At 49.4% G+C, this 22,922-nt stretch overlaps 2 protein-coding genes across 8 annotated transcripts in view; both read left to right on the top strand.

Annotated features, from left to right (window-relative positions):
- Nucleotides 1-17,529, top strand: part of SLC25A22 (solute carrier family 25 member 22) — a 55,774-nt gene extending 38,245 nt beyond the window's left edge. For all 7 annotated transcript variants that reach the window (XM_082058964.1, XM_082058966.1, XM_082058970.1 and 4 more), the window contains 5 exons: nt 9,658-9,776; nt 11,623-11,794; nt 12,609-12,763; nt 13,570-13,645; nt 14,506-17,529. In XM_082058964.1, coding sequence (XP_081915090.1) covers nt 9,658-9,776; nt 11,623-11,794; nt 12,609-12,763; nt 13,570-13,645; nt 14,506-14,659 — 676 coding nt within the window. In that variant the 3' untranslated portion in view covers nt 14,660-17,529. The remainder of the gene's footprint in view (nt 1-9,657; nt 9,777-11,622; nt 11,795-12,608; nt 12,764-13,569; nt 13,646-14,505) is intronic.
- Nucleotides 17,530-19,237: 1,708 nt separating this feature from the next.
- Nucleotides 19,238-22,804, top strand: IRF7 (interferon regulatory factor 7). The gene is made up of 10 exons (XM_082057697.1): nt 19,238-19,361; nt 19,454-19,616; nt 19,752-19,911; nt 20,021-20,088; nt 20,278-20,317; nt 20,422-20,754; nt 20,882-20,992; nt 21,121-21,501; nt 21,598-21,716; nt 22,375-22,804. Exons 1-10 carry the CDS (start codon nt 19,339-19,341, stop codon nt 22,519-22,521), a joined length of 1,545 nt encoding a protein of 514 aa, XP_081913823.1. The 5' UTR covers nt 19,238-19,338; the 3' UTR covers nt 22,522-22,804.
- Nucleotides 22,805-22,922: the final 118 nt, after the last annotated feature.

The following is a 22,922-nucleotide window of genomic DNA, read 5'->3' as shown; positions in this document are numbered from 1 at the left end:
ATTTGCTCGCTGCCTGTAACACCAATAGTCCATACCTTCCTGAGCAGCAGTATTTCCCTCCCAGCCAACTCCAGTTTATATACCAAATATGACATCATATGGTATGGAACATCCTCTTGGCCAGCTTCAATCAACTGTCCTGGCTATGCTCCCTCTCAGTTTTTTGTGCACCTGGTAGATCATGGGAAGCCAACGTTCTTCTGGTACTAAATCCAAAACACAGCTACTAGAAAGAAAATTCACTCTATCTTGGCCCAAACCTGGACAAACTGCTAGAAAAAAAAAGTGGCTGTGCTCTTGGATGTTGCTGGAGGTAGTGCATTGGGTCAGCAGGACCTCATGTGGGATCTCGTGCTCTTGTTGGTGCACCCATATCCTTGGGCCTGAAGTTGTCTGTTCCTGCAGCCTTCTCCACCCTCGGACTAGCTCAAGGGGGCACTCTGGCCCCTGTGATGATTTTCCCATCATTTTTGTGCAGGAAGGATGTGTGCTCACAGACTAGGGGACTTGATTTCTGCTTCTTTGCCTGTTTCTATTCTGATGTTGTGACTGTTATGAGGGCCTACTGCTACAACTTCTTGTTTCATGAGGAAACAAAACTGTGTTGGTCTTCCCAAGCTGTCCTGGGCATTTACCAACAAGGAGAGGCCTGGGTGAATTGCATGAGTGCTGGAAATCCCCTTAGTATGCCGTGGAGGAAAGGAGGAAAACAAAGATACTGAAAAGCCTGAAGAGCACCCCATGTTCCTGATTGAGAAAGGCAATAAGAGTCAAACATTGTCCTGTGATGATTTTGACCTGAGGGCCTCTGCAGTTCCCAGGAGAAGAGTTGACCAACAGAAGAGTCTTCAGGCAGGTCCTTGTTCCTGTGGCACTTTGTGCTGGCTGGACCACATGGCTGGGAAGGCAGGACACAAGAAAGAGGGGAAACTTCCAGCCTTCAGGCTGCTGGAAACTGATGAGATTTTCTTTTTCCTCTGGATTTCTGAAGCTGGATGTGTTGAGAGACCCGTAAGCTCACAGCTGCTGTTAAAATAGCAGCAGCTTCATTGTCCAGAGCAGCTAATGTGAGAAGTTACTAGGGCTAAGTGAAGCACTTGGGTATGAAGGCAACCTAAATCAGTAGTACACCAGTGTGCATTTAAAGTACATTGTTGATTTTTGGATGCTCAGTGTGTGAGGTCTCTTTGATAGATGTGTTGCCTGCTTTTTATGTCCTCTTTGAATGTGGATGTTAAACACTTCTTAAAAAACAGTCCCTTTAAAGTGTCTTACAGGGTTTCATGTTTATCTCCAAAGTGCTGAGTGCCAGACAGACAGCTGTTGTGTTTGGCATATGTTTGCCAGGTTCCATTGTTTATTTTTCAGGTTCTTGGTTAAATACTCTGTCTTGGCTGTGGTAGAAGGTGTCTCATGGCTTCTTACAAAAGCGATTCCTTGCTCATAAAAACTCTGCAGTGTCCCTAGATGATTATCCGGCTGTTCTTCTCAAAGGGGTGTTATTCTTATACATGTTCTGTCCTCTTTAGTCTTGACCTTTGTTTTTTTTTGCTGTTCTGGAGCAAAGACTGGCAATTTGCTGACTTAGAAGCTCAGATTCCTAGGAAGACCAGCAAGATTGCATTAACTGTGTCCTTGCTGATGTCAGCAAATGTTCTTCCTTTTTGCTTCCTCCTTCCTTGTATTAGGTTGGTGCAAAAGTAATTGCAGTTTCCGACTGTGAATTTTAAATCATCATAACCCTTAATCAAAATAGGAACCATTACAATCAACATATTTTTGCCAACAAGAAATAAGTTTGTTTATTCCTGTAGCATAAAAATCTGTGGTTCGGGATTTGACGAACTCTTAGAATTAGTTTTCTTCATCCTGCTGCTTGTGGAAGCATTTTCCCTGCAAAAAGTTGTCGAGATGCTTGAAGAAGTGGCAGTCAGTTGGCAAGAGGTCAGGTGAATATGGCAGATGAGGCAAAACTTTGTAGCCAAATTTGTTCAACTTTTGAAGCGTTGGTTGTGCAACATGTGGTTGGGTGGTGTTGTGGAGAAGAATTGAGCCCTTTCTGTTGACCAATGCTGGTTGCAGGTGTTGCAGTTTTTGCTGTATCTCATTGATTTGCTGAGCAGACTTCTCAGATGTAATGGTTTTGCTGGGATTCGGAAAGCTGGAGTGGATCAGACCAGCAGCAGACCATTAAAACAGTGTCCATGACCTTTTTTCGGTGGAAGTTTGGCTTTGGGAAATGCTTTGGAGATTCTTCTCGGTACAGCCACTGAGCTGGTCATTGCTGGTTGTCGTATACAATCCACTTTTCATCGCATGTCACAATCTGATCGAGAAATGGTTTGCTGTTGTTGCACAGAAGAGAAGATGACACTTCAAAATGATGATTTCTTTGATTTTCGGTCAGCTCCGGAGGCACCCACTTACTGAGCTTTTTCACCTTTCCAATTTGCTTCAACTGCCAAATGACCGTAGAATGGTTGATGTTGAGTTCTTTGGCAACTTCTTGTGTAGTTGTAAGAGGATCAGCTTTGATGATTGCTCTCAGTTTGTCCCTGTTAACTTCTGATGGCCGCCACTACACTCCTCATCTTCAAGGCTCTGGTCTCCTTTGTGAAACTTGTTGAACCATCACTGACTGTATGTTCATCAGCAGTTCCTGGGCCAAACGCGTTGCTGATGTTGCAAGTTGTCTCTGCTGCTTTACGAACTCTCATAAGAAAAACACTTGAGTTTGCTTTTTGTCTACCATTATTTCCAAAGTCTAAAGTAAATATAAAATAAACAGCAAGTAATCATTAGCAAAAAAAAAATAAAGTGAGAAAGGCACATTAAAATTATGTGTAACATAACCATGTATATTTAAGAATCTATCTAATATGAAACAGCAAATTTCAACAATGCAAAAACAGCAGTTACTTTTGCACCAACCTAATAGCTTTGCTCAGAGAAGAGAAATAGCCAACTGAAATCCTGAGACAAGCAAGGCACTTATCTTTCTCTCCCATGCAGATGGGGAGACTGGAGCTTGTTCTCCATTGCCTTCTCAGCTGATGTGTCTCCCCAGGGCTCTTTCCGTCATCTACTCCTCTTTCAGACTCTCCTAAAATACTTGGACCATCTCATCTGTGGAATTTTTTTAAGTTGTTATTGCATGGCCTGGTTGATCCTTGAGCTGCAAAATGCTCATAAACAAGCTGTAAAGTGGTGCTCTGGATTTAGGAAGGAGGAATGCTACTGCTAGTCCTGGTGCTGAGCTGCTGTGTCACCTTGTGTCACCCGGTGTACTTTGATCATTCACTTGACAGGAACCCTTGTGGGCCAAGGCATCCTCTCCTGTAGCTATCTACTGGATGTCCACACACTTAATGCAGATAACCCTCATCCAGCCCACTGGTACTTGTAGGTCAATCCAGCCCTTCTGCTAGAGAAAGAGCCAGCTAAGAGTTGATGATCTCACTGTGCTCATGCAGGGATAGCTGTCGGGAGGGGGTGATTCTGTTTAGCACACAAAGGCTCAGGGAACTGCAGTGCGTTGAAGTTGTAGATATCAAAGTTCAGCCGGAAAGTAAATGCACTTCCAGCCGTTAATCTAAAGGGAGCTAGAGATGGGCTGTTTCATAGAATCACAGAATGCGAGAGATTGGAAGGGACCTTGAAAGATCATCTAGTCCAATCCCCCTGCCGGAGCAGAAACACCTAGATGAGGCTACATAGGAACGTGTCCAGGCGGGTTTTGAATGTCTCCAGAGTAGGAGACTCCACAACCTCCCTGGGCAGCCTGTTCCAGTGTTCTGTTACCCTCACTGAGAAGAAGTTTCTTCTCAAGTTTAAGTGGAACCTCTTATGTTCCAGCTTAAACCCATTACCCCTTGTCCTACCATTGTTTGTCACCGAGAAGAGCCTGGCTCCGTCCTCGTGACACTCACCCTTTGTATATTTGTAAACATTAATAAGGTCACCCCTCAGTCTTCTCTTCTCCAAACTAAAGAGACCCAGCTACCTCAGCATTTCCTTATAAGGGAGATGCTCCACTCCCTTAATCATCTTGGTTGCCCTACGCTGGACTCTCTCCAGCAGTTCCCTGTCCTTCTTGAACTGAGGAGCCCAGAACTGGACACAGTATTCAAGATGTGGTCTCACCAAGGCAGAGTAGAGGGGAAGGAGGACCTCTCTCGACCTACAACCACCCCTTCTTATACACCCCAGGATGCCATTGGCCCTCTTCGCCACAGGGGCACAGTGCTGGCTCATGGTCATCCTGCTGTCCACCAGGATCCCCAGGTCCCTTTCCCCTACACTGCTCTCTAATAGATCATTCCCCAACTTATACTGGAACCTGGGGTTGTTCCTGCCCAGATGCAATACTCTACATTTGCCCTTGTTATATTTCATTAAATTTTTCCACGCCCAGCTCTCTAGCCTGTCCAGGTCTCACTGGATGGCAGCACAGCCTTCTGGCGTGTCAGCCACTCCTCCCAGCTTAGTGTCATCAGCAAACTTGCTGATAGTACACTCTAGTCCCTCATCCAAGTAATTGATTAATGTATTGAATAGTACTGGCCCCAGTACTGACCCTTGAGGCACTCCACTAGATACAGGTCTCCAACTGGACTCTGCCCCATTGACCACAACTCTCTGGCTTCTTTTCTTCAGCCAGTTCGCAGTCCACCTCACTAACCGATCGTCCAGACCACACTTCCTCAGTTCAACTATGAGAATGCTGTGGGAGACTGTGTCAAATGCTTTACTGACGCCAAGGTAGACCACATCCACCGTTCTGCCATCATCTATCCACCTTATTATATCTTCATAAAAGTCAATGAGGTTGGTCAAGCACGACTTCCCCTTGGTGAAGCCCTGTTGACTGCCCCTAATGACCCTCTTATCCTTGATATGCCTTGAGATGGTAACAAGGATAAGCTGTTCCATTACTTTCCCAGGGCTGGAGGTGAGGCTGACTGGTCTATAATTACCCAGGTCTTCCTTCTTGCCCTTTCTGAAGACTGGAGTGACATTTGCTTTCCTCCAGTCCTCAGGCACCTCTCCCGTCTCCCGAGACTTGGCAAAGATGATGGAGAGTGGTCCAGCAATGACGTCAGCCAGCTCCCTCAGCACCCGCGGGTGCATCCCATCTGGGCCCATGGATTTGTGGATGTTCAGATTGCCTAATTGTTTATTAACCCAGTCCTCATCAACTAAGGCAAATTCTTGCACTGTCCTGACTTCCTCTGGAGCCTCAGTGGTACGGGACTCCTCAGGACAGCCTCCAGCAGAGTAGACAGAAATAAAGAAGGCATTCAGTAACTCTGCCTTCTCTGTAGCTTCTGTCACCAGGGCACCCACCCATCAGTGGGCCTACGTTGCCTCTCGTGTTAGTTTTATCTGCCACGTATTTGAAAAAGCTCTTTCTGTTGTCCTTGACCTCTCGTGCCAGCTTTAATTCTAACAAGGCCTTAGCTTTCCTAGTTGCCTCCCTACATCCCCTGACAACAGCCTTATATTCTTCCCAAGTGGCCAGCCCCTCCTTCCATGATCTATAAACTCTCCTCTTCCACCTGAGCTTACCCAGCAGTTCCCTGTTTAGCCACGCAGGTCTCCTGGCTCCCTTCCTTGACTTCCTACGTGTCGGGATGCTCTGATCTTGAGCTTGGTAGAAGAAATCCCTGAATATTAACCAACTACCTTGGGCCCCTTTACCTTCAAGCAGCCTTGCCCATGGGATTTTCTCTAGCAATTGCTTGAAAAGGCCAAAGTTTGCCCTGCTGAAGTCCAGGGTTGCAATTCTGCTTGCTACTCTGTTCCTGCCGCACAAGATCCTGAACTCCACCATTTCATGGTCGCTGCAACCAAGGCAGCCCTCAACCTTTACTGCTTCAACCAGACCCTCCTTGTTAGTGAGGATGAGATCCAGCAGTGCACCTCTCCTAGTCGGCTCCTCCACCATTTGCATAAGAAAGTTATCTTCAATGCACTGGAGGAACCTCCTGGACTGTGGCTGGCTGGCTGATCAGTCCTTCCAGCAGACATCAGGGAAGTTAAAATCCCACCATGACAACCAGGGCCTGTGATTGTGAGGCTGCTCTTAATCACAGAATACACACCTGAGAGGAGCATTGCCTTTGTTTCCATTCCTGGTGTATGTCTTGGGACAAAACACAGGTTGTGCCTGTGTTCAGTGTGCCCAGCCCTGGTGCCCTGTCCATTGTTCACTTCCTCAGACATTTGTATTGAAACAAAACACTTAGGATCTCATGCCAAGGCAAACCTGATGTAATATGTGCCCGCACAGAGTCACCATCCTTGTGATTTAGTCAAAATGTGCAACACAGAGCTCCTGCAGCCAGAGGTAGGTTGTACCGTATCTGCAGTAATGTCTGCCAGAGCGATGTTTAATCTACTTTGAGGTGGATCTGGCTTACATGAGTGCTTTGTTTTGCTTGTCTGAGGCATTTTTGAGCCGGCACTAGAAGTGAGAGGGAGTTTGTAATGGGAACTTTCTTGCTTTTATATTTCCCAGCATCATAGCTCCTGCTTTTCTGAAGTGTGATTGCAGTTCTCTCTTGGAAGATCAGGGGTTGAGTTAAAGGGACTGACTGGCAGTTTGTGTGCATGTCCCTGTGTGGCTGTGGCAGACAGGTAGCCCTCCCTTTGAAGGATGGCTTCTGTATATTGATCCCCTGATCCATATCACAGACCCACTATTTAAATTGTTTGAAAGCAGCTGACGCTGGTTTGAAACTCTTGGGGAGCTTTCTACGATCTGTTGGGTTGACAGACTGAAGGCAGAAGTTATTTTATGTGTGAGGAAGGTGACAAGCAAGCTGGTGACAGTAGCTTCTTGGGCAGCAAATAAAAACGTGGCTTTGTATGGATGTTTCCATAGTTCAAAGATTTCCCATCTTTGGAAATCTTGTCATTCTTATTCCAGAATGACTGGTTTTGGTCCCTGCCCAAGCACAGTCAATTCGTACATGGTTGAAATTTTTCAGAAACTTGAAAAAAATCCTATTCTGCTCCCATGTGACATCAATATACCGATGCTTTCAGAGATTCTGACTTTGGACTGATGCATTGCTCTTGAAAAGCCCTCCATAAACCTCTAATTCCCGCTTTTTTATTTTCTTACTTTTCAGCTCTAGTTTTAAAGTTTAATTTTGATTGAGCATGAATCGTCTCCCCTTCCCATTTGACATTGTTCATGTGTCACTAATAAATTGCATGTCAGTTAAAAAAGTGGAACAACTGATTTCTGCCAGTACAGAATTTGAGGCTGTTGTGTATATGTTATATTTAACACCCTCTTGCTGTGATAAAAGATGGTTTCTGCTTTTATAGGACCAGATCCTTGCTGGTGTTGCAGCTTTTGAAGTTAGTTGAGATGTGCCAGTTTTTAAACCACTGAGGAAAAGGCATGTGGTGCCTTAAATATTTAAACCCCTTTTTCATTTAGAGATGAACTGTTTTCAAACTCGTCTTATATGAAGACTAGTGAGATTTTGAAAAGGGAGTTTGACCCCTTTATGGCAAATTTTAAACCTGACAAAAGAGTTTCTTATCTTCGGCTATTTTTTATTGGACTCTCCCCAGTTCCCAGGATATGCAAAATACAAGCTAAAAGTTCTTGTTCTAGGTGCTTTTGATGTACCTGTTTGACATCTCTAAAATACAACCACACATATAAATCCTTTGCTGGGTCACACTGACATAGCTCCATGGAGTTCAATCAAGCCAGACTGACATTTGTTGTCTTGGATAATGGTCCACAGATAAACATGTAGGTCAAATCTTTCTGATCTTTTGAACTGGGTATCAAAGTGGTTGCCCCGAATAAAAGCTGGGAGACATACTCCAGGGATGCTCCAGGGCTCTTGCTGAAGTGGGAAATGATCTGCTCTGCTGTAGAGGGGCACTGGCAGCCAGCTCCTTTGGGTGATTTGCTTCCTTCCATGGCTGGGCTAGGGATTGTGCAGCCTTGCTGCTGACTGTATTGAGCTGTGCAGAGACTGGCACTGTGCATCAGGCTGCCCAGGACATGCAAGTGGGCCACCTCCAGGCCTCAGTGCTGGGCGGACCTCTGGATTTGCACACGCTGATACCTGCATGCCTTCAGGAAAGCTTGCTGTGCACACTTCAGTGCCCATGTGGGTAATTCCACAGGAGGGATTGTTTTTTGCAGCTTCTCATCTATGGAGGAATTTGGAAAAGGCAGACTGTAAAATGTTCCTCTGTTTAGCCTCATGGGAGAGCTCTATATTTAGTCACTGGTAATCTCTTTTGTGGCTCTGTGCCTCTAATCCCCTACTCTCATATCCTCCCTGGAGAAGATGAGAGGTGGTGAAATCAGCACAGCTGACGTGGTGGGCTGTCAGGATTACAGCACATCTCCCCTCCCTTTCCTGTAGGGCTGGCATTGAAATTTCTTCACTGGCCCACAGTGCCACAGCTGTGCTCTGTGTGTGTGCATATAAAAACCCTGGTAAGGGAGCATGGGTTGGTTTTCCAAGGGAATAGGGTATATAATTGTGGGACTGCTTTTGCCATGGCCTGGGAACTTGCCTTGAATAGGTTAAGATGAGGTATTGCTGCAGGAGCAGGGATGAGGGGAGTAAAAATAGTACTTGTATTTCAAACAGAAAAAAGAGGAGGCTGTTTCCCTCTAGATGTGTGATTTATAAATGCTTCTTTTCCCCATCCTTTTGGAAAATAGCAGATCAAAGGCATTTTTATTTTTAATCAAGTCAGTGTTTTCTGGTGCAAAGGGTTGACATATACTACAGGGTGAAAACCCCTCGGTTTCTGAAAATAGAGGCTTTTCGAGCATTTGCATCCTAAGTTCCTCTTTTTAGTCTTAGCTGGGCTGTTTCATGGCTTTGGGATGGGGGGAGCTATGAAATCCTGCGTTTCATTAGGCAAGAACATGTCACTGATAATCCCTGCTCTCTAGTGCAGAGGATGTACAAAGCTGCGTTGCTCTGGGGGTCCATCCCATCCCTTGTCCCTCAGGCAGGACCAGTTTAGTGCCAAAGCTACTTTTTAAGGTTTGGAAAGGCTGGTGAGGTGAAGAATCACCTAACCACAGGGAAGCTGCCTCCTTGACTCTCACATTTGCTGTTTGTTTATTTTGCTTTTGTCAGAGAACTCCAAAACAGCAACTCAAATGTTTTCCTCCCTTGATTTTTGCTCTGTTGTCTCTCTTTGTTTGTGGGGACGTTGACAGTGTCTAAAGGACTAGGCTGGCAGAAGGAAAGCAGCTTATGCCTCTTAATGCTCAGGTCCTCTGCTGCCCTCTGAAGCTATAGCCCCCTGACTGGGGGCAATGCCAGGCTGGAAGAGAGCTGCAGCTCTCTGTTTTGGGATGAATAGGGTTGTGTGCTCCGGGCTGGGGCTGTTCTGGCTGGGTTTGTGGCTTTTTCTGAATATTCTGTTTCTGGGGCCAAAATGGGTCTTTCCCTCCAGATCAGGTGATGCTGGCACTGGTGCCAAGCCTCGGATATGCTAAACTGTCAAGCCTAGCAGGTTTTCCCCATCCCCTGGGCTACCTCTCCTGTAACCCCCAAGGTCAGAGGTGTGCCCCACGTCCCCTTCACCTGGCTGTCCCAGTGTTACTTCAGGCCATCTCCTCTGACTGACTCTTTCACTCTTTTCTTCGGGCAGGAAAAAGCTGACACTGCTGAGGGAGATGCTGGCAGGCTGCGGCGCAGGTACCTGCCAGGTCATTGTCACCACTCCCATGGAGATGCTCAAAATCCAGCTGCAGGATGCGGGGCGAATTGGTATGTGGTTTTCTCTTCCCTGTGCAGGCAGAGGGGAAAGGGCTAGGTCTGGGCTATCAAGGCAGAGGGGGAAGGAATGAACAGAGAAAACCCTTTTTCTTCTCCCTGCTCTCCCATGTCAGAGGTATCTCAGGATGTAGCAGAAGTTTCTCCTCTTCTTCCTAGCTCATTTTCCCCCACCCTCACCTGGCTTTTGTTCTGGTTTTCGGTAGGATAGAATTAATTTTTTTTTTCCTAATAATTTCTCTTCCCTTGATGTCCTGTTAAACTGTCTTTATCTCAACCTACGAGTTTTACTTTTTTTCCATCCTCCTCCTCATCTCACTGTGGGAGAGGGCGTGTTGAGTGAGTGGCTTCATGGTGCTTAGTTGCCAGGTGGGGTTAAACCACAATGTGTTGCAGAGGCCCTTGCAGCTGCAAAAGGTGATGATTTTTTTTGCTCAAAGCAATAGGCTTGGCAAGTGAAATGGGAAATGCTGCTGGTGGACAGAGAGAGACAGGAGAGATGACTGCATGGTCAACTTGAGCGTGATTAAAACTTGTTAGTTACTGTACACCCAAGAAGGAATTGGCATCCTTCAGTGCTCTTCTGTGGTGCTTCCTCCATCTCTATGTTTTCTGATACCTATTCTCTCTCTTCTACCTGCCTGTAGCATCTCCCTAAAAGCTTCTCAAGGGGATGTGTCCTTTCCAAATGACTTATCTCCCTTCTTACTCTCCCTTTTTTTGTCTCCTGATAAAAGCAGCAGTTGTCTTGGCTGAAACAGTAGATAAAATTCTCCCAGCCTGCTGGATTTGGAAGAGGTTTGGGGTCAGGCTTTTGGGACTGTGGGCAGGAGCTGGCAAGCAGAAGCAGGAGGGAGTGTGAGCCTTTTGTCTGAAACACTGTGGGGCATATCTAGTAAGAATGGACACCAGAGTCTGTCATGGAGGGAAAGAGCAGTTTCCTGTCACCTTAATCTCTTCCAGAGGTCAGCCCCGGGTATGGTCTCATTCCCCGGGAGCCCTGCATGACACTGTTAGATACCATGTTTATGGCCCTTCCTGGAATGTGGACTGATTGGTTCTGTAATCTCTCCTTTGATGTGGCATTCCTGAATAATCACAGATTTACTTTTGCTTTCCTCTGTTTACTGTTTTTAATGCAGATTTTATCCTCTTTGTGCATATTATTTTAAAATGTTTGAAGGAATTAAGCTATGGTTTGAGGGTTCAGAAGAGGTTTTTGCTGCTCTGAACAGCCAGTTCTCTGTGTGGCAAGAGACCTGTGGTGTGCCAGTAGCAGCCAGAGGATTGCCTCCATCTTCTGGCCAAAGAGCAGAAATACATCAGTTTGGAAAGGTTGGGGGAAACGAGGTGACATTTATAAATGTGACTGAGGAACTCCCCAGTTTAATGATTGCTTTCAATGGAAAGAAACAAAGAACAGAACTGTTGAACCTCTTTCATATATGAAAATCTTTAGCTTGTCCTACGGGCAGCTCAGGGATGGAGCTGGAAGCAGGCACGTCACCTGCCTGCTCACGGTAGCTCCTTCTCTCTGCACCGCGGAGGTCATGCACAACAGGCTGCTCCTGCTTAGGTAAAACCACTCAGTAGGAGAGTTCAGCAGACAGTGTTGTGGTGTGGCAGCTGCCAGCTCTGAGACTGGGATAAGCTGGGTTGTCTCAGGCTGAGGGAGATGGACAGACTGGAAGCAACAGCTTGCAGGGCACCTGTCTGGCCTTAGTCTGTATGTTTCAATGCACCTGGAGATCTGCCTCTTCCTCCTTGTCCCGTGGCACCAGGCAGCAAGAGACTTTTGTTGAGCGTCCTGCAGACTACTGCTCTCTCTGCTCCTCCCCAGCGGCACAGAAGAAGCTGATGGCAGCACAGACCCAGCTCTCCTCTTCCTCTGCGGCGGGGTCAGCAGAGCCAGTGGTGGAAATGCGCACCACAGCAACACAGATAACAAGGGAGCTGCTGAGGACCAAAGGCATCACAGGACTCTACAAGGGCCTGGGAGCCACGCTACTAAGGTAAGGTGGCATGGGCTTGAGTGGAGGGCACCAGTGTTCCAAATCTTGAATCTAAAGCACCAGCCATCCAGGAAACAGGTCTGCAAAGGTGGTGTTGGCTTTGGGGTGTGTGGGTTTGTTTTGATTTGGTTTACGTGCACAGGTTTTATGCATTGAAGAAGGGAAGGTCAGGGAAGCAAGGAAGGCTACCTTATTGTCACTGAAAGATTTAATTCTGCTTCTTTCTGTGGAAGATTTTTGTCTCCCTAGTGGTCCGTATTTTAATGCTGTAGAGAAGTCCTTGTGAGCTAGCAAAGCAAAACTGTCAGCCTGAGTCTCCAGAGTGCGAAATGGGTTCTGGGCCATGGAGCACATTGGATGCAAGGACCAGTGCCTGCTCTGACACACTTTATCTGGGGTTTCAGAGAGTGACTCTCCTCTATCTTTAACAAAGGCAGAGCTAAAGCAATGCCCGGTGACATGTGGGGGCAAGACACAAAGCTCTTGTAATTAACAAAAGTGGACAAAAGATTGACCTCTGAATGTGCTGGGGTCTTCAGTTTGCATGTTGAAAAATGAGGGGGAAGCCACTGACTCTGCAGGGCTGCATGCCCCCTGTGGACCCATTGTACTTTGTGCAGTCAGTTTTGCCCCTGCTGAGTTTCAGCTCATGTCTGCATTGCAATCACAGACCTGGGATATCTGCATTGCATTTGGGGCTGTGCTGCCAATGTGTAATGCTGGCAGCCATTCCTTTGCTCAGTTTGCTGGTGTCGCACTCTGGCTTGGCTCATCCTTGTTCTTCGTTCTTCCCCTTCATTCCTCCCCACTGCAGGGATGTCCCGTTCTCCATTGTTTACTTCCCGCTGTTTGCAAACCTGAACAAGCTGGGCCAGAAAGACCCTAATGTCAAGGCTCCATTCTATGTGTCCTTCCTCTCCGGATGTGTGGCTGGCAGTACGGCTGCGGTGGCTGTCAATCCTTGCGATGGTGAGTCCCGAGTAGCCTGTGCTGGTGGCCTGCTGCCAAGTGGCAGGAGTCAGAGGCCCACAAGTGGGCTAGGTGAGGAGGAGGGTGACAGTGGTGGCCTCTTCACAGCATGAGCACACAGCGGGAGAGCTCTGCTGTCTGAGCTGATGCCAGTTTAGGTGATATTTCTTTCAGCTGACCTTTGGCCACAGCTTACATGGAGGTTTGCAGTACTCACTAGGTAAGTCAGGAGGAGGGCATCATTCATTTCAGTCATTCTTCACAGGAATGACTATGAATATTCCCCTGGAAAGACACGTTACCATGTGGCGTGATATCTGGGCCTTTTATTGTGCTCCACAGCACCCACCTAAAATACCACCTTGGTTTCTCTGCTTTGAAAAACACCAGAAAGTAACTTCTCTCTCCCAAATATTGCACATGCTCCAAGGTGTGAAGAAGTATAAGACCAGCACTATATATTTTAGATACTTGTTCCAGAAGGAGCTGAGTATTTGAAAATCAGTTTCTACTTTGCTGAAAGATATCTGAATTTGAAAGCATTTAAAGCTTAAGTCAGCCTTGGAAATGGTGGTCACAGTGGGGGAAGGAGGTTGTTTTTTGGGTGGCTCTCTTTTTCTTTTATTATTTTTTAAAGGAATAGGTTTGTTTTCCCATTTTGCTGATTAAGTATATGAAAATGGTCTGTGTCCTTGGTAATCTTGTTTTGGCTGTGTTTCAAAGACATTACTCTCAAGGTGGTTTTTGTCTGCTGAAGAACATGCTACATTCCCAGTGCTCACCACTGTCTCTCTCTTTCTTCACAGTGATCAAAACACGGCTGCAGTCCTTGCAGAGAGGAGTGAATGAGGACACCTACTCAGGAATCCTGGACTGCACCAAGTAAGGCTCCTTGTGAACCAGGCACCACGTCAGATGTACGACATCTACTGCTGCCCACTGCCAGCCAGTCAGTGCAGCTTCTAGACACAACCAGTAGCTTCTCTGTTGCAGGTTCTCTCTGAACCTGTGTTTTTATCTACCTGTCTATATGGATAGATACATAGATATATGACCAGATATATACTGTTCGTATATATAGCTATGTAAAAGAGAACAACGTCCTACTTTGAGCAAGATAAAGATAACGTTTATATTTAGATGCTTCTGCCCAAACCCCAGCAGTCAAAACATGGAGATTTGATTGATGCAAAGGGAGGCAATGCTGTGGTTGTTTCTCCCAGGGCCCTGTTGCTTGAAAATCCTACAGCATTAAGTCTCGTATTCCTCCCAGGACTGCTCTGAACAGTGACTGTGGGAGTGCTGTCAGAGATGGGCTGTCCCTACCTGCTCTCTCCTCTGACCCTTTGCTAAACTGTGGTCTAGCTGTGTTTCAAAACACAAGCACTTTTGTATCGCTGTTGTGGCCAGAGTCTCTTGTCAACTGGATCTGCCCTATACTGAGGGTGGAGTTGGCCCCAACTTTCAAATGGGGGGACATCTTGATGCAAGCATGGTGTCATCTTAGCTGTACATCCAGATCCAGGCCAGACATAGCGATGGGGCATGTTCCTGCATGGCCATTCGCAGAGTACATGGGGGATGGTGGATGATCTGCTGTGGAGGCTGTGCCAGGTGACAGTGCTTGCCTGGATTTAGTCTCTGTAGTGAGGCAGAAAGAAAGCCAGGGCATGGCCAGAGGCTCTCCTGGCATGGTGGAGGGGTGGAATGGACACTTACCTGTCTGTGCCATTTCTCTCCAGGAAGATCTGGCAGAAGGAAGGGCCCATGGCCTTCCTGAAAGGGGCCTACTGCCGAGCCCTGGTCATCGCTCCTCTCTTCGGCATCGCTCAAGTCGTCTACTTCATTGGCATTGCAGAGTTCCTGCTGGACATGCTCCCCAAGCACCGGGCCTAGCCCTGGTGCACCTGTGTGCACGCTCCCGCCCTCTGCAGCACTGAATTCATCCCTGTGTTTGTCATCTGTGTCAATAGATGTCAGAGGAACAGCACAAAGGGTTTGCATAGGGACACCATGGGGATGTGATCTACAGACAAGCAAATGCAGAGAGGGAGAGAGTCCCTTTTCTGTCTCAGTCTGGAACCTGTCCCCTCCTACTCCTTCCATGGATGACACCTGATTTTGCCCTTTTTTTCTTTTTTCTTTTCTTGGGGGGGTTGGTTTTTTTGTTTGGTTGGTTTTGGTTTGTTTTTAGATTGTCATTCTTAGGGACTGGTAAGCACAGACTGGGCTTGCAGACCCAGAAGTCTCCTCCCAGCCCTGGGGAAGAAGGAGGATGGGAAGGAAATAACCTGAATCCTCATCCACTGCAGTCTCCCTCTTTCTTCCTGGAGTTGCTAGCTGTCTGAGGAGGAGATGGAGGGGAAGCTGTGTCCTCTCAGCCCCTCCTTGGTTCTGTCGGCCCTAGGTTGAGAGCAGGCACTGTGTAAAGAGGCCTCATGTCATTGCCACTGGAGACGTAGCAGAGGGGATGCTGGATCTGGCAAGTTCCTTGGCCTGGAAACCTTCACCTCTCCCTTTTCACTTTCTCAAAAATGAGTTGGGCTTAAATGGACAACTTGGAGATCAGAGGAAGGGAAAGGAGATCGTTACTATTGATTTTGTAATTAAATTTTAAAACAAAGGGATGTCACTTCTAACCAGGTGTCACAGGCACATGCAGGTGAGGTGCAGAGACAAGATGTCTGCTCTATAGGGAACATGTCTGTGGGATCACATGAATGTCCAAAAGCGCTTCACTGCTTGGTGACAGGCAGGAGAAGGAGAGGAACTTGGGATCAAGTTATTTTTGTTCAGGGTTTGGTTGGTTGGTTTTGTGTTATTGGTTGATGGTGGGGGGTTTTTTGTGTGTTTTTATTTTGTGGTTTTGTTTGTTTGTTGGGTTTTTTTAAAAATACAGAGGTTGTGGGAAGGGAAAACCAATCAACAAAAAACCACTTACATTCCTTCAGCCTGCCCACCGCTGGGGTGATAAAGTGGTGCTTGCAGGTGTAGTTTAGCCGATATTTTTTTTTTTTCCTCTTATTTTTTTTTTCCCTCTCTAGCCTGGCCCGAGGTGCATGAAAGGAGGTGCCTGCTCCACTTCTGCAGTGCCCAACCTCAGGGAGCCACGCTAGAAATACTACCCCTGTGTGCTTGCCTTGCAAGGTGAAAACACAATGTCGAGTTGTGCTTAGATGTTTGACTTTTTGACTTGGGTGTGTTTGTGAGCCAGCCGGTGTTTAAGAGGCAGAGGGTTCCCGCCCCGTGTGAGGACGTGTTTCCATGTACATGGTTACGAGGTAGAGTCCTCTGGAGCACAAAACCTCATCATTCCGTTCTCCTCTGGGGTGGTGATCATTGTTGGGTAGCAGGGGGCAAATTCACACCTACAACCCACTGTCAAAGGGACACCGCCCCAGCTAACATCGCTTGTCAGAGGACTTCCTTGTTCAGTACTCTCTTGGGCTGTGTAATTAATTCTAGTTTAAGTGATCTTAAGTGTGAGATCTGGCAACCCAGCACGATCTTCTCCGTTATTTATTCCATTTGGTGCAATCCACCCAACTTTGGTGTTTAAATTAAACTAGTCAAATTAACTTTTCATTCCTTCTTTTTGCTTTGTTCTCCAGGTGCTTCCTTGGTGTTTGTGTTTCAAAAGTATATTTAAATTCATTTAAAAAAATTTCCCTGTTTTTAATGTTTAAAAGAGAACCACCTCTGCTTTAATGTTCTTGGGTTAGGTTTTTGCAAAACCTGTATGTTGAGGACCTTCTTCTCTGATGCATCCTTTTTCTCTTCAAAAACATTGTTCTGTGGTTGGTTTGTTACTTGTTACTTTGCATATGTGAATAATTTTTTTTATTTTTCTTTTTTTCTTAATGACTTCTCTGTGAATCTGGGAAGGAATATGTGCAGAGATGATGATAGATGTCTGTGCTGTGCGTAGTGCTGTGATGCTGCTCTTGGTCTGGATTTCCCTTGGGTGGATTAAAACAGACTTTTTTTTTTAAGGTGCCCCATTCCTTGCTGCTTTGTGATTTACAGGAAGGGTCTCCAAAACCAACCTTGCCAATAAAAGTAGTGGTGTTTCTGCTTGCCCTTCTGCCTGCAGGAATTGCCCCCTGAAACTGGGTAGCTTGCAGGTGCAGGTTGGTAGTGTGGGGTTGCATCTGGAGAAGAATTTGGTGCAGTCAATGGCTCTCCTTGTCCTTTTGGATGCTTTTAAAAACTTATTTGTAAAACTGACTTTTCCTCCTGAAGTCTCCAGCTCTTCTTCCACCATGTTGGAGCTGGTGGCATGAATGGGGCTGCTTTTTGGCTGCTTGGACGTGTCCCTGAGTCAAGAAGATGGGGGGAGGTGGGAGGAGATAGTGACCATGGCCCTGCAGGACCCCCGACAAACAGGCAAGATGCTGCTGGCCAAAAAAAAGTAAGAGTTCAAAACAGAATTCCTATCAATTAATCACTGATCAACAGAAAAACGGATTGCAGTATTGAGGAATAAAAATAAATAAATACACTTAGAGAAACACACCTCTGCTCCCCTCGCTGTGGGTGACACTAGTCTCAGGAGCAGGGGACAAGAGCCAGCATGGGGTCAGCTCCTTGTGCATCCTACCTTGTCCCTCTGCCATAGAGTCCTTCCCCCATCCCAGGCCCTTTTCAGTCATACCTTGTCCCATGCAGCCCTGTCCCTTCTGTCCTGACTGTGGCTCTTGTGGCTCCAGTTTTTTGGGGTTTTGTGGTGTTTACTGACCTTAAATACAATTTTTTTTTTGGTGGAAGTGATGTACACCCCTTTCACAGGTTCAGGTGGGTGTGTTGGTTTTGGCTGGTTTGATTTCCTGGAAGGCAATGAGAAAATTTCCTAAAAGCCTGGGGGAAAGTTCCTACAAAGCAAAAGGGAAAATTCATGCAAACCAATAGCGGGATTTCCAGAAAGCAAAGTGAAACCATTGTAGAAAGTTACAGTAAAATATCCTGGAAATTGAAGGGGAAATTTATTGCAAGACAGTGTAGGAATTTCCTTGAGAGCACTTGGGGGGAATTCCTCAAAAGCAAAGGGGGAAATATTCAAATGGGGCCAAGAAAGAGCGATGAGGGGCAGCACTTGGGCCACATGACCTGCCTGATATAATGGTTATTCACTAATTTTGCTCTAATTTAACGCAAAACTCCACATAACCTGCCCCACAATGGTCCAGGGCATGGGGTGACCATTTTCTATCACGGGCAGCTGTGTCTGGACCCAGGTTACTGGAAACCAGCGGTAGCCCTGGCTGCGAGCTGCTTCCCCTTTCTGGGGTGAGGGGATGTGCTGCCGCTGGGCAGTGGCCACAGGATCCTGCTCCCACCTCTCTGTCCCCTTGCTTTGGGGCCCTGGCATGGCTGGTGGCAACCCCCACCGGGTTCATCCCTGTGCAAGGGTGGTGCTGGCCCTGAAACACACATTCGGGGCCAGTGTACAACCCCAGCGTTGATTTTCCTTCTTTTTTTTCCTCCTTTTTTTTGCATAAAACCATGATGCCGCCACACTGGGCAACAGCACCAGCCAGAGGTGCTTGGGATGCCCATTAACATCCCCAGGAGCCCCCAGATCCTGCCAAGGCAGGTGCAAGGCGCAGAAACGATGTGCAGTGGCTCCCAGCCCCTCTCCTGCTGCGGTCCAGGACAGCTGGGTGCTCCGCTGCCCGCCTGTGCAGGTTCAACCAGGTGCAGTGCCAGGCAGCAGGGCCAGGCCCACGGGAGTGCTTGGCTTTACGGGAAAAGGGTGCGCCGGGAAACTGGTTCTCGGATGCAGGAAGCACAGCCAGCGCCTGCTGCCCTCCTGGATTTTGCTAGTATTTTTAACTTTTTTAATAGCAAACCTTTAGTGTGGAAACTAAGGCAGCCTGAAAGAAGAAGAATTAAAATAAATTGAAATAAATAAATAAATAGAAAAGGCACGGGAGTTTCCAGCTCCAAGGCTAAGACCTGCGTGCCTGGGCTGTTCTGTTGGTGCTGCTTGGAAAACGCCAGTGGCGGTGGGTGCAGCTGCTTTTGGGCCAAGCCCAAGTGTTTCAGAGTGTCCCTACACCTGCCTGCCCTTTGCTTGTTGCAAACCTGCATTGTTTAATTTCAGGGTGCAGACATCCTGCACCAGCACTTTTGGGGCCACAACAGCCCGTGGGGAGCAACCCAAGCGTGGGGTCATGGGCGATTTGGCCAGGGGCTGATCCTGCCCATTGCCCACCAAGGTCTGTGTCCCACGCCAGAGCAGGGCCAGGTTTACATCTGCACTGTTTTTACTTACTATGAGTAGGGGGAAGGGGCTGCGGGGGCTCCGCAGTCAGCATCCCCCGGGGGGTGGCTCAGGCTGCGGCCAGAGCACCCACCCGGCCACGCCAGTGGGACTGGGCGGGGACCGTTGCGTGCGATCCCCCGCGGCGCGGGTGGCCGCCGGCAACACTTTCACTTTCGGAAGGGTCACGTGATTTCCAGGAAACTGGGCGCGAGTGGAGGGGGCGGATAAAAGGGCCGGGCGGGAGGCGGCGCGCCCCGAGCCGATCACCCACCCGCCCCGGGACCTGCAGGGCTGGGGACGCCACGGCACCATGGCAGCGCCGCAGAGCGAAGGGTGAGCGGCACTCCGGCATCCCCCGGCCCTTCCCGGGTCTCCGTGCCCGTGTGGCCTCGGTTTGCCCCCCGCTGACGGCCCCGCGCACGCAGGGAGGCCCAGAAGCTGCGGTTCGGACCCTGGCTGGTGAACGCCGTCAGCAGCGGGAGGTACCAGGGACTGCGCTGGATCGATCCGGCCCGCAAGGCCTTCCGTATCCCCTGGAAGCACAACGCCAGGAAAGATGTCACCAGCAGCGACCTGGAGGTCTTCAAGGTCGGTGGGACGGGGGAACTGGGGAGGGTGGGGATACCAGGCAACCCTGAAACCTCCATGTTCATGGAGCCAGGGTCTCCATGTTTCCCGCACCTCCTCCCCGCCCCCGACTCACCCCCCCACACCCCCCTTCAGGCCTGGGCACAGGCGAGTGGTCGGTACGAGGACCCGGAAGACCCAGCCAAGTGGAAGACCAACTTCCGCTGTGCCCTGACAAGCACCCGCATGTTTGTGCTGCTGGAGGACCACTCCAAGTGTGGTGATGACCCACACAAGGTCTATGCCATTGCCCCAGGTAAGCCTGGCCCCACGGGGGATGGTGTTGGGGGTGGGGTAGGTGATCCCAGGGCACCGAGATTCCCCCACTCACGCTGCTCACCTCGCTCACATGGCTCTCCTTCCAGGCACCCACTGTCGAGGGGAGGAGGGAGATTTTAGCAGCCCTGACCCTGTGGTGGACCAGCAGGTGCAGGTAATGGATTGGGCACAGCAGAATAGGGGAGTCCCCACTTGCACTGCTCAGGCAATGCAATCATCCCCTATGTCCTTGGGCTGCACCCAAGCTGGACCTCAGCACCTGGCTGAAACACAGGGCAAGTGGAGGCTGGGTGTCCCTCATCCACAGTGGTAAGACTCCCCCTCATCCTGCTTCCCTTCACAGCTCAACCCCCAAGACATGGCTCCAGAAATTGCCCCCCGAGGTAGGTACTTGTCCCCCAATGTTTTTGGAAGAGGTACCCCAGTAGGCTCAGGCAGGGTTGCTTTTGAGGTTGTGAGACCTCCTACCTGCTGTGCCCCTTCTCAGGTGGCACTGACCCCACACAGCCCTTGACGATGGAGAACCTGGAGTGGGTGCTGAAACAGTGCGCCATCTCTTCCCACAACCTGGGCCCTCTGAACCCATCCTGGATACCTTCAGGTGAGACTGACACTATGGGTGGGAGACCCCAGTCTTTTCCCACCAGTGATTTCTCTGCAGAGGAAGCCCAGCACCGGGACACCCTGCTCCAGCCTCACCCAGAGCCCAGCCAAAACAACTGCATTGCCCCACCAACATTGCAGCAATGGGTGCCCATGGCAGAGCAGCCTCTCTTGACCACCTACAGCCTCCCAGGTCCCATGTTGCTGGGTGAGCAAGGTGAGTGCTGTGGGGCAGGATCCAGCCCCAGGTGTGCGCGTGCCGTAACAGAGTGGGAAGAGTCTGGGGTGCTGCCACGTGCACCCCCCTGAATCACAATGCTGATGCTGCCTGTCTCCTGCCACAGGGGCCGTGCCACCACCATGTCATGTGCCAGAGGTCACGGTCCCTGTGCCGTCCCCAGGGGAGGTGATGCTCTTCAGCCCCACTGCACTGCCGCCACTGGAGGATAACTCAGGTGAGTGTTATTATTAATAGCTATAAATTATTATATATAATTGTTAATAGTTACTAATGCTTGGGGGGGGTGGGAGGGGGGAGCATTTGGGTTTGGGGAATGCAGCTGCTGATCACTACCTGGTGCAGGTGGTATCATCCCCAACCTCGATGTCAGCATCTACTACCGGGGGAGGCTCTTCCACCAGGAGGAGGTGGTGAACAGCCGGTGCCTGCTGGTGTACCAGCCCTTCGACCCAGCGGTGGCTGGGTGCCCTGGGCACCTGGTGCGCTTTCCCAGCCCCGCTGAGCTGGCTGATGGCCGGCAGCGGCATTACACTGAGGAGCTGCTGGATGGCGTGGGTCTGCAGCTGGAGCAACGTGCTTGTAAGCTCTTTGCCACCCGCCTGAAGAAGTGCAAGGTCTTCTGGGCGCTGTCCCGGCAGCTTGAGGGCACCGAGGAACCCTCAACCAACCTGCTCTGCCGGGACCAGGAAACCCCCATCTTTGATTTCAATACGTTTTGCACAGGTGGGCAAGGGCATGGGGGAGGACGGGGGGAGTCTCTCACAAGCATCTGAAGTCTCCCAGGCTCACCCCAAAACTGAGCCCTGTCTCCCCTTGCAGAGCTGAGGGACTTCCGCAACAGACAAAGGAAGCGGTCCCCTGACTTCACCATCTACCTCTGCTTTGGGCAGTCCTTCTGTAATGCCAAGCCCAAGGAGTCCAAGCTCATCTTGGTCAAGGTGCAGGAATCAACACTCACCACTGCTGCCCAAGGAGGGGCAGACTTTAGGGGCCCAGGGGAGATAGGGATCTGAGTACTCAAGGTGGGGTGGGGGGGTGGTCCCTCAGGGTCTGAGAGAGATAGGGGGTCTGGGTACATCAGGAGGGGTGGATCCTTGCAGGCCAGGGGAAGATGTGTGTCTGGTAGCCCAAGGAGGAGAACCCTGTGTGTCCAGGGATATGGGGATCTGGATACCCAAGGAGGGGATACTTTGGGGTCTGGAAGAAATGAAAGAACTGAGAGACAGGGGAGATGGCAGGGGCTGGGTGCCAAAGGAGCAGGACCCTGAGTGGCTTGGGGATGTGGGAGGGGCTGGGTGCCAAGAGAGGGGAACTCTTGGGGAGTAGGGGAATAGGGAGGGCCAGGTGCCTGGGGAGGAGACCCCTTGGGGACAGGAGTCCAGGAAGGGCCAACCTAGGCAGGGAGCAGCTGCCTGGCTGAGGAGACAGGGTGGTGTGAGAGGCAGCTGCCCAGGGATGGGGACCCTCAGGGGCTGGGAGAGGTACAGGGTGCCATGCACACTTTCTCTGCTCCAGGAGGGTGGGGCTGTGCAGGCATTGCAGTCACATCAAGCAGCTGTCCCTAACCCTGCTGTCCCCTGTGGTTTGCTGCCACAGCTGGTGCCCAAGTTCTGCGAGTACTGGTGTGAGCAGGTGCTGCGGGAGGGAGCCTCCTCCCTTGACAGTGGCACCATCAGCCTGCAGCTGTCGGACTCCTTCAGCCTCTTCGAGCTCATCGAGCAGTACAACATGCAGATGGACTGAGCCCCCCACTCCGCCCTGCTCCCTGTGGCTGCACCAGCTTGCAGGGAACCACTGGGCATTGGGGGCTGTGCAAACCGGCATCCCCCCAGCAACACTGTTGTGGGATGCTGATAGTGGGGACCTTTCCTCCCTGGCTCCCTGCACCTCCACCTTCTGGTCCAGGAGCTCACACATTGCTTTTTCCCTCCATCAGCTGCTAAAGTGGGTTTGGGGAATGCGGTCATTCTACAGATTTATTTTCTTAAGTTTTCTAAGTTTAAATATATATATGTATAGAAAGGTGCTTCCTGCTTGCTGATGTTGCCTGGACATCTGCTCCCACTATCAGTCCAAGACATTCACCATTCACTCCCCCATCCCCCAGAACCTTGGGGATGTGTCCCAGCAAAGCCCCTGCTGGC

The sequence above is a fragment of the Streptopelia decaocto genome (assembly GCF_964273445.1).
Source record: "Streptopelia decaocto genome assembly, chromosome: 7".
NCBI classification, from domain to species: Eukaryota; Metazoa; Chordata; class Aves; order Columbiformes; family Columbidae; genus Streptopelia; species Streptopelia decaocto.
Note: the sequence above shows the minus strand (reverse complement) of the source record. Positions and strands in the feature narration are given on the sequence as shown.